Source organism: Mytilus galloprovincialis, chromosome 4, assembly GCF_965363235.1.
Source record: "Mytilus galloprovincialis chromosome 4, xbMytGall1.hap1.1, whole genome shotgun sequence".
NCBI classification, from domain to species: domain Eukaryota; kingdom Metazoa; phylum Mollusca; class Bivalvia; order Mytilida; family Mytilidae; genus Mytilus; species Mytilus galloprovincialis.
This window is the reverse complement of record NC_134841.1, coordinates 86,503,334-86,515,429: the sequence shown is the minus strand read 5'-3', so window position 1 is coordinate 86,515,429 and position 12,096 is coordinate 86,503,334. Positions and strand designations below refer to the sequence as shown.

Below are 12,096 nucleotides of genomic sequence, written 5' to 3'. Positions count from 1 at the left end.
AACCAATAGAGCTCATGGCTGTACCAGAATTGACATGCTCTTTTTTTTTTAACAAAACCACCCATGATATAAAATTCTAAGAAAAATGCAACATGATCTACAATTAATAAATTTGAGTGCTTTGCTTCTCTACCCTTTCTCCCTGCCCTATCAAGACCATTTTTACAGCCTCTAATCATAATTCATTAATTCTTGATTTGTTTCAGGTCAATTTATCAGTAAACTTAGGTAAACCAATGATACCACTGTTGATGGAGAAAATGGCTTGGCCACCAAAGGGATCTATGGGGCCTATCTTCAGCGAGTATCTTTTTGTCAGGTTTTTCCAGAGAGCTGGAGAAGAGACTGATGATAATAGAATTTGGCCTGTTGCCAAGTTCCAGGAAATGTTGATGCAGCTGAATTGTTATGGTATTCTGCCTGATGAAACATTGATTGATGACAGTAAGTTTAATTCATTACAAGAACTATACAATAAAATAAAACATTTCTCACTTTTCCAAAGAAATTGTAAAACAAAAATGCAGTGTAAAGACAAATCAGAAAATGAAATTTCCATGAAAGTAAACAAGTGTACTTATTTTAGTATTGCCTATTTGTTTGATTTCTTTTGATGTTTTATGTTTAAACATCATTTGAGAATAAAAGTTTGTTATTTGAGTTGTTGATGAATTCACACTTGATTTTTTTTCCCATAAAATATGAAACTTTTAAAATGTAATTATAAGGTAATATTACAATCTGATTTATGGAAATGTTTGGTTTTGTATGTAATCATATTTTATATCACTTTTGTGTATATGAAAATGGAGAAATCAAAGGTTTTGAAATTTAGCAAACCCCATTCCTTTTTATAGTCAAAGAAAAAATTATTGGTAATAATGACCGGAGTCATTTATGGTACAGTCCATTTCAAAGTTATAAAGAAGTGACACACTGAATGTTTTTATACCCCAAATTTTTCTTAAATTCAGTTATTTTGTATTAACAGTGTACAAAAAATGGTGGATTCCAGTACAGGAAGTAATACTGATAGACAAAAATAAAAAGAAACAAAGTCAGAGTGAGGCCAAACAGAAAGAAATCAAAGACGAGGTACTATAGCAAGTGTTTTTATATGCATTTTAACCACATAATTTTATCCCTTGAATTTTAAGTCTGTTCAAAATAATTGAACAGCCATTTCATAAGTAATACTGGAGGGTGGTAATGGGGGTACCTTCATGACAAATAAGGGTAAAGTTCTTGCCAAATGACGTTAACGGTAGTTTTTGGTGCATGATGATAAGATATGCACTTTCTTTTAGAAGATAAAAATTTGGAATGATTTTGACGAATCATGTTAAATTTTTTCCAAAAACAATTAAATGGTAAATATTTGAGACCTCTGACGAATCACGATAAGGATATTTTGACGAATCAATGTAAAATTGTGATCAATTTGATGCTAATGGTAGCCAAAAATTGCTGTTTGACCCCTGACGGTAAAGGACATTACTACCCTCATACTGATGTTTGACTTTTCTTGACCTTAATACACATACATCAAGTTTACAAGGCTTCAATGAATACAAGAAACAGATTTTAAGATGCATATAGTAAATATTATTACTGGTTTTTTTATGGAATGTATAATGTTTCCTGTGTTGTAAACCTAACCATTATGGAGCACCTCTTTGCATCCTAAATTTTAAATGGTGGTTTCAAATTGGAAAAGCTATATATGCTATACTACTCGAAATATAATTGTACACATTCTGAGTGAGTCAAAAACTCAGAAACTGCTTATAAAGTCCAGGAAAGATGGAAATACTTATAATGGTGACTGGTCATTGATTCAAGTAAGGCTTATTACTTTTTGGCTGACAATTTTTCCATTTGTTCAGTTATTAGAATCTTTGCCTTTCCAAATGGAATGCATGGGGAAAAAACATGTTTAACAGTAAACATTAACAGTTTTTGTCATCACACTATGAATACTTGATAATACTGGATGTTCAAGACAGGACATTTTGATTTGGCAAACAGTGCTTGTTTGTCATATCTTGTTCTGAATGTAATTTGCAACACATGTAAATGACATTTACAAATATTTATTTGTTGAAGCTGAACTATGCCTTATTTATAATTTTAGGACAAGAAGTCACCAGATATTTTTATATCCTACCAATGGGGTAAACAGAAACAGATTATGGCCTTTTATCAAAGGTTGACAGGAATGGGTCTAAGTTGTTGGATGGATATCTACCAAATGGGTGGTGGAGACTCATTGTATGAGAAAATAGATTCTGGTGTACGAGGGTGTAAAGTAGTTCTAACATGCATCACACAGAAGTATTCACTCTCAGCGAACTGTCGTAGGGAAGTGAGTTTGGCTGATGCTTTGAAGAAACCAATTATACCATTGTTGTTAGAGAAAATGGACTGGCCACCTTCTGGACCAATGAGTATGGTCTTTACTCAGCTCCTATTTATTAACTTTTATCGTGACGAAGACGTACAAATGACATGGACTGGACCAAAATTGGATGAACTAATGGAGAAAATAGGAGAACATATGCCAATGATTACGCAAAGTGAGGATAAAAATGGAGATAAACAAATCACTAAGGAAGAAGATGATAATAAAAAATCTGAAAGTGCAGAACCAGAGTTGAAACCAGCAAAGGAAGAAGATAATAATAAAAAATCTGGAAATACAGAAACAGAGTCAAAACCAGCAAACCAGAGTATGTCTCCACGACCTGTCAGTTCCAGAAATACTAGAGGGGCAGGTGGTCCACAACCAACAGAGAATAAACCATCTCCTGTAAAACAACCTAAACCTCTTGCTGCCACCTTCACAGCTGCTGCATCTCCACCAGAGCCAGCCCATCAAAATAAACAGAATGCTGCTCCAAAACAGGAAAAAGAACAAAAGAAGTCAAAATCTTGTACAGTTTTGTAATTTTTTTAGGAGCAGCTTTAAATGATACAGTTTTAACATCACATAGACTGGTACCTCAAAATTATTGAACAATTGTTATTCTGTAAAATTTTAGTACTAATACACTAATATGATTAAAAAGTACTTTTTCAGTACTATATTATGTAGAAACATTTTCAGCATTTCAAAACTATTGTACTAAAAAAGATAGTGCATATTCAAAAGTAGCTATGAAAGCATTTAGACTGTTTTGTTAATGACCTTCTTTATATATAAAGCATTTCTGAAGATTGATAAAGGTGAGCATACTATTTATTTGTATAAATACTTAATCTGTCAGGTTTTATTTACAACCACCCAAGTGTCATTGACATGTTTGGGTCAATCCGTCCAAATAGGCATTTTGATTGCAAATTATGGGGTTAATAATTACTTGTTGAGACCAATGGTATATTTTTACTCAAAGCAGAATGCTTTTGGATTTTTTTAAAAATTTAATATACATATTAATTTCAGGGATTTTTTGGAGGGGATTGAAGGGGGTAATTTATTTTATAATTTATAATATAAATACTTGGTTTGTATTTATTATGTTATTGATATTGACTTCTCAGAACATTGTTGATGGATTGTCTGTGATATTTTTCTAGAATAAAGCATTATCTGTTATATATAGTATTTTCATATCTAACAAATATGATAAAAAAAAACTTCAAGCAGCCATTGGAAGCAAGATTGATGGTTGTCACTTTAATAAGTTTCCTACCAGTTACAGTGAGTTGACTATGGGTGTTACTGTAAAACTTTACCTATAGCTCAACGTGTTTTTAAAATTGACAATACAATAGGGACATTTAAATTGACCAGTTGGTATTGTTAGATTTAAATCTACCTTGATTCTACCTGTAGTTTTTTTTTCATTTACCAGTTTCAACCTTACAGCATGCTTTTTTCATGAATTTTTTCTTTACCTAAGATTTTTCTTTTTAATAGGGAAGAAAAAAGTTTTGGTTTTCATTGTTTTAAATCCCCAATATATATGATTTATCTCTATTTTACCTAAAATTCTAAATCAGTAAAAGATTTGATAAATATTTCTGTGTGATTTAAAAAAAAAAATCACTTTCCTTGTTTTTTGTTTGAGAATCCTTAAACAAGTAAAGCAAATAAACATTGCAATTACAATCTTTTTATTATTGAAATGAGTGTAGTCATAGAAGTAATTGGTCATACAATTGCCAAAGAAACAATATTCAGAAGGAAATAGAGAGATTTTTATTTTTGTCATTTAAAATATTAGGAGTGATCAAGCCAAACATGAATGTCTAGGTATATGTTATTTTCTTGCAGTGTATTTAAAATTGCATGGCCTAAAATGTTTCACTCACTTTAATCGCTACATTATTTCATTTGTATTGTTGAAAAAAAAACTTCTTTTTTATCTTTCTTTGGCCTTTTCTAATGGGAGATAACTCAATATAATTTGCTTTTGCTCTTGTGGAAATCTTAATAAATTTATTATTTCCATAATTTGACGAATACTTATTGACATGTTCCTTGTACAAATTGTTTATGCATATTGAAATATCAAAATCATAGTTGAATAAACAATTTTATTTATTTATTGAATAATATTGACACTGATATTTGACATCTCATCCAGAATTCCAAAGATTTTAAATAATTCCCAATTTTATTCATTTTTCACTACGTCACTAGATTTTTTTCTAAATCCATAGTATATATTCTGATTAACTTCCCATGATAATACATCCTAATTAAACAGGTGCAGAATCTTTATATAATTCAGAATCTTGTAATTTTTTTTATCATTTCCATCACTATATTCCAAAAAGTTATCCTACTTTACAAATATTTTGTTAAATATTATTCATATTTTTGCTATATCACTTTATTTAACTATATCCAGAGTATACATTTTTATTTCATTTCCTATGATAAATTTCCAAATTAAGCAATATTTGATCCAGAATTTTATAATGACTATTTCCAATTTCACATTCACTTAAAACTTATCCTCACGTTAGGAATATTTTACTTTCATTTTTCACTTTATCACTAGATTAAGACTATATCCACTGCATTAATTCAACTTTTATTTCATTTCCAAGATCCCGTTTAAATGGTGAATTATCTTAAGTTTGTAATAGATCCCAAAATTAATAAATGAATGTTTTTAAAATCACATTTAAAGCCACAGAAACATGTTGGATGAACTCGCACTATATCTCCTACTTGAATTCCAGTTTTGAAATTTTTTAATCTTTAACATAACTAAATCCCATCTTATGAAAATTGAATTTCTTTGTGTGAACACCTCATTTTATGCACTAACGTCCTACTAATATAATAGTAGATTTCAAAGAAAAAACACTGCAAGGTATACTCCAAAGTTATTTCGAATGAATTATTTCCTTCTTGATACCTTCATGGCAATAAATTCTTGAAAAAAACGAAGCAAAATTACTATAAAAATTCTGAGAAGTGAATTCAAATAAAATAAATCCAATATTGTATGCACGATGATACCAATAGATTTCAAACATTGCAAATAATAATCCTAAATGGAAATCTTGAAGGGTCATGTGAAGAAATGAACAACATATCCATCTGAAAATTTAAACTGTAAACACCTGAACAGCTATTTTTTGTTTCACTGGCAGCTGGACAATACTATGTATAAGGGTTAGAATTTTAAAGAAAGATTCAGCTTGTAAAAACAGTTTAAATTTTCAAACATATTAACACGTAGTTAATTTAATCTTTTACTGATATAGACATTTAGGTAAAAATTAGATGAATCATATATATCAGGGATTTAAAACAATATAATTACATTAGATGTATGTTTCATTATAATACGTTACTCTGATTGGCTAACTGCACATCACGTGTTGTTCCTTAAGCAGTTGTATCACACAATAAAACTTATCATTCATGATGACACGAGGTCCCATAATAAAGTGCACAGGTAAATTAAATAAAAACTTGATGTAAATCGTGTTTTCATGATCCTAGCTAAAAAATGTAATTATAAGTATTGAATGCTTCTTTTTGTAACTTCATAGGGTTGTAAAAGCGTTGACCGTGCGCACATTTTTAGAATGAAGCGCGGAAACAAAATGTACTTCGGTCAACGCTTTTACACCCCAATAAAGTTACAAAAAGAAGCATTCAATTCTTAAGTAAACCAAAACTATTTTCTTCCCTATCAATTTTTTAATAGAATAATCCAAGGTAAAGAAAAACTTCATGAAAAAAGCATGCTGTAAGTTTGGAACTGGTAAATAAAAAAAACTACAGGTAGAATCAAGGTAGATTTAAATCTAACAATACCAACTGGTCAATTTAAATGTCCCTATTGTATTGTCAATTTTAAAAACAGGTTGAGCTATAGGTAAAGTTTTACAGTAACACCCATAGTCAACTCACTGTAATAGCACTGCTAGTTGACTGTCATTCAAGCTAATCTTTAGAGCTACAATATTGGAGATCTACCTCTTCCAAGTTCCACCTCTGGGGAGAGAAAGCCTGACAACCCTTTTTTATTCAGAATTTTGTATTAAGATACAAAGAATTTAAATATTTAAGCACAAGTTCTGTACCAATGTATAGATATGCAGCCACATCTAGTCATAGGGGAAAGGAATATCAGATGCCTTGCGTAGAATGAGTGCCACACTCAGCACGTCAATAAATAATTCTGTGGGGTCTTCGAGTGGCCTGTTGCATGGCAGAATGTCTGACTCTATCCAACATACCCTCAATGTTACAGTAGCAGTCCAAATATATGTCCTTTATCCAAATGCAGAACTTACCTTTCATATTATTGTTAAAACTGAGAATAGAAACAGGAATGTGTCAAAGAGACAACAACCAGACCAAAGGGTCCAAAATATCTGCCACTACACAATACATGACATATTTTGCCACTAGACAATACATGAAATATCTGCCACTAGACAATACATGACATATTTTGCCACTAGACTATACATGAAATATTTGCCACTAGACTGTATGAATATTTGCCACTAGTCAATGCATGACATTTTTGTCATTAGACTATACATGAAATATTTGCCACTAAACAATGCATGAAACATTTGCCACTAGATAGTACATATCATATTTGCTACTAGACAATGCATGACTTATTTGCCACCAGACAATGTTTGAAAAATTTGCCACTAGACAAGTATTGACATATCTTACTAGACAATACATGAAACATTTGACACAAGAATTAAATCACAATCAATTAAGGTGGTACCTAACACTACAGGGAGATAACTCTGTAAAATCAGCTAAACGTTTTAATTACGTTGTGTTGTAAAGGGAATATTAAGCTTCTCAATGATCAAAATAAGTGTTTGTCAAACTTCTATATAACCAGTGTAATTTTTCTGATAAAACGGTTGGTTCAAATTTTGGGAAATTTTTATATTTTTATCAAAGAGTCAAAGTAAATACTTTGTCAAAATTTTATGAAAATTAAACGAGCCAAATTAATTTTAGTTAAAGTGTTGGGTACCACCTTAATCATGAACATGACACCTGTAGCTACAAAATTGGTGAACTGCATGGTGTTATGATGGAAACCTTTTAGATTTTGTTTGGTGACCATTCTTGTAATTGTGTAAACTATGTTTAGTGGATGAAATTGAGACTGGAAATGGGGAATGTGTCAAAAAGACAACAACCCGACCAAAGAGTAGACAACAGCCGAAGGCCACCAAAGGGACTTTAATGCAATGAGAAACTCCTGAACCCGGAGGCGTGCTTCAGCTGTCTCCTAAACAAAAATATATACTATTTCATTGATAATAAACGTCATAATAAACTCAGAAATATACACAAGAAACTCAAATTAAAGATTTAAACTATTTCAAAAATTAATTCAAAGTCTATAATGTAAAAGTACAAGCAATGAAAATATTAAAAATCATACAAGACTAATCAAGGCCAGAGGCTCCTGACTTTGGACAGGCGAAAACATGCGGCTGGTTAAACACGTTTTTTTTAGATCTCAACCCTCTCCCTACCCGTTATACATGTACCTCTAACCAATTTAGAAAAAACAAACACACAACAATACACACAGTTAAACTCAGTTCAAAAGAAGTCTGATGTCAGAATAGGTAACAAAAGAAACTAAACAAAATGACAATGATATATAAATTAACAAAGGACTACAGCAGTTACTGACATGCCAGCTCCAGACCTCATCAAAACTGATTGATAGATTATGTCTTCATCATATGAATATCAAGTACAATCCCCAGGCCAGTAGCCAGGAATTTCAAAAGGGGGGTTCGTTTGACTCAAAAACTCGACTTTAACAGTCACAATTCGAACAGAACATTGACTTTAACAGTGCTTATTTGTTTTCAAGGGGGGGGGGGGGTTCGTCCGAACCCCCCGAACCCCCCCTGGCTACGGGTATGATCCCTCCCATTAAGGGTGTAGTATTATACTAACAAAAAATATATGAGAAGAACATAGATGCAGTTCTTTGATTTCAAATTATGTATAAAACTACAGAATAAACATCCAATTAGAAATCTATTTCTTTTTACATTGAAGTTATGTCTTTAGCTTTGTTCCTCAGTGAAAACCATCTTCAATTTTAGGTCAGCAAAAAAAATATGCGTAGGACCAACCTATATTCATCCATGTCAAATAGATATACTAAATATATATATTTATGTGTTCCAAGGAAAAGCTGTTCCAAATTTTGTACTGAGGCTTGTATAGGGTATATTGGGATACGGGATATTTGCCATTTTAATTTTAGGGATATGGAATATTTGTCCTAAAAGTAAATGGGATATGGGATATTGATGCATTTATAAGGATATTGAATTTTTAACATGAAAAAAAATAAGTGGAATTTAAAAGTTAAGTACAGAAATATTTACATCTCACTTGATAAAATTGCCCAAAAAAGTTTAATATTAAAGGTCATTTTAGTGCTTTGTTGATTTTAATTGAGTTTATGGTCGTTTTATTTAAAAGTCATCCAAACCCAAGCGAAAAGTATTGATCTATTTTCGATATTTATATGCTCATATGTACTGATAATTTTAAAAGTATTTGTTTTGCTTTCCATACTTTGTTCTTTATTGTTAATTTTCCTTTCTTGGATGGTGATGTTCCTTTGGCACTATCTTACGGTGTTTGTATATCACAACACCTCCGCTATGCCCGTGTCTGTTGTAACGTTTTGGATTTTAATGAACGAAATCTATGTATTACTGGTAAATTATTAAGTCAGGGATTTTGTTACCACAAATCACTTAAAATCTTTACTAAATTCTAGATTTGGTTTTGAAGTTTGGTTCTACCTGTAGAAAACTTATTTCATTTTCACGGAGATGTTGTTTACCGTGCCATTGGATGCTGGATGTGTAATGATTGATAATTTAGTCTCAGATGCATTACTTTTTATTAGTTGTAATTGGCTTTGAACTAGCTGTCCGTAACTGCGAGTACTCTCAGATCTGTGCTTAGTGTCTTTTTGTTGATGGGATGTACAAGTACTCGGTCACGTCCACTCTCTGTTTTTGTCAGATGTATTTCTATTTGTATCCATCTGATGAGTTAAGCCTTTTTCAACTGATTTGTATAGTTCGTTCTTATGTTGTACTGTTACACCACTGTCCCAGGTTAAGGGGAGGGTTGGGATCCCGCTAACATGTTTAACCTTGTCACATTCTGTATGTATGTGCCTGTCCAAAGTCAGGAGTCTTTAATTCAGTGGTTGTCGTTTGTTGCTGTGTTACATACTTGTTTTTTGTTCATTTTTTATACATAAATTAGGCCGTTAGTTTTCTCGTTTGAATTGTAACAGTTCTACATTTGTCATTTCAGGACCTTTTATAGCTAACTATGCGGTATGAGCTTTGCTCATTGTTGAAGGTCGTACGGTGACCTATAGTTGTTAATTTCTGTGTCAAATGGTCTCTTGTGAAGAGTTGTCTCATTAGCAATCATACCACATCTTTTTTTATATTTTAATTCTGCTCATTTGCATTGATAATTTTCTTGAAATAATCATAGATTTTTGTTAGATGTATCCATCTGATGATTTAAGCCTTATTGTTGTCAATGTTTTTATTTGTTTTGATGCTTTATATGATTACAGGATATTTTCTTGTGTTTTACCTCTTATTTTTTACGTGGCGAGGATCTTCAGAGGTCTCCACGTTTCACAGATTGCTCTGATGTGCAACGGCTGTTGCCAGACAAGCTGGGGCCGAGGGACGTCAGAGCACGTCCCATATCAAAAAGTAGATATTTCGCCGTATAAACTATGTTAATAACGAATAATTACTAAATAATCAATGTAAATTAATATATTTTCTTTCTATTACTGGTGTTGTGAGGAAGGAAATTAAAAAAAAGTAACAAAAATATTGGGATCTATGTAATTCATAAAGTTCAAGATCACAGAGTCAAATGTTGTGTTATTTCTTTGCAAAACGAGGGCTATGCAAATTTTGCCTGCTGTAAAAATATTGCAACAGTTACAGTTAAGTGTAATGTAGGTACATTAGCAGAAAGCTTTCTTGTATTAAATTTTGAGTTATTGAACTTGCATGCTGAATATCCACTTTTTGATATGGACGTGCTCTGACGTCCCACAGTCTCAGCTTGTCTGGCAAAACAGCCGTTGGATGTCAGAGCAATCTCGGACAAGAGACAGAGTTGAGTCCTTCTGTTCTTTCCAACATAGGTTAACGTGTAGGATGAAGTTTCTTATCAATGAAAGAAGAATGCTATCAAAATGAAATTTTACAGTCATATGCATCACGGTTTGAACAATTAAGAAAAAAGTCTGAAATTAGACCCCTTACACTAAATTGATCGTTTAAGATCACATAAAAAGAGATTGTTATACAAGGCTCTAAGATGGAACACTTCATCGTTTGAACACTGGAAGTATGCACTGTAAATTTCCTTTAACACAGTTTGTTTTCCCAGTCAAAATTGTTGACGTTGTGATGATGAGGAAAAAAATGGGCTTGGGAATGAATTTATAATGATTTTTTGGGAAATTTCAAAATAGTTTTAGGGATATGGGATATTTTTAAAAAATATGTATTGGGATATTAGGGGTAAACATTATATGGATACGGGATATTGGGATAAAAACTTAATGGGATATGGGATATTGATACCACCCCTAAACAAGCCTCTGTACGGGTGTAACTAATTCTGTTAAAATTACCACTTTTGATTTCAACCTTTTTGCTGAGACCTACATGAAAACTATTTTGATATAAAAGGTAAAAAGAAGAAAATCTAGTAATCATCTCTTAAGGAGTTAATTTTACCCATTAGTTTCTAAGAAGAAATTTAGTTTTATGTAGCATTTCAGAAAAGACTATTCATATATATTATCATCATCTCTGATTTTTCTTATCAGGGACAAAATCACAAATTACATAAGTAGGACTATCATATGTGTATAATGTTAGTACAATCTTTCAAACAATTGCTTGGGAAAAAAATACCAATTCAATCGGTACCATGTTTTCTGAAAATGTCTCAGTTTTCTGCATAACAGAACCCATGATTGGAAAGAAACAATTTGTTATTGCACTTGAACAAAAACGAATTCCGGTAAAGCTTTCCGAAAAACATTTAAAGTCAGGGTTTTGAGAGTCACTGTTTATGAACAGCAAGGTAGCAGAAGACTTACACTTCACTTTAAACTAGCTGGATTTGACAGGAACATTGTTTTGCACAAAGACAAGTTATGTGTATTAAAATCAAACTAAATATTATTCTTAGTATAATAGTCCCAGCTTGAATGGATATAAATTTTACTACAAAAATGTGTATCATGATATAGACTTTCCTATAGAACAAGTATTAAAAAGTAGATCCTTAGTATATGGTGACATTTTGTCCCTTTTATATGAAAGAAGCAACGAGTCGATGGTTTATAAATTTGAGTTATGGACCTTTTATATCGTATAGTGTAACTAAACTGAAAAACTGTAAATAATGGTGAAACTGTCACATACCCCAGAGGAGGTGATTACTATCTCTTCAAGTTATATTTTTTAAGAGTTATACCTTTGAAAAAGCATAGATATAATCTGAGACTACTATAAAATGTGTTACAGTAGTCTCAGATA

At 31.7% G+C, this 12,096-nt stretch overlaps 1 protein-coding gene across 3 annotated transcripts in view; it reads left to right on the top strand.

The window, feature by feature from the left end:
• Nucleotides 1-3,595, top strand: part of LOC143073258 (uncharacterized) — a 30,937-nt gene extending 27,342 nt beyond the window's left edge. For all 3 annotated transcript variants that reach the window (XM_076248668.1, XM_076248669.1, XM_076248670.1), the window contains 3 exons: nt 207-444; nt 992-1,095; nt 2,135-3,595. In XM_076248668.1, coding sequence (XP_076104783.1) covers nt 207-444; nt 992-1,095; nt 2,135-2,947 — 1,155 coding nt within the window. In that variant the 3' untranslated portion in view covers nt 2,948-3,595. The remainder of the gene's footprint in view (nt 1-206; nt 445-991; nt 1,096-2,134) is intronic.
• Nucleotides 3,596-12,096: the final 8,501 nt, after the last annotated feature.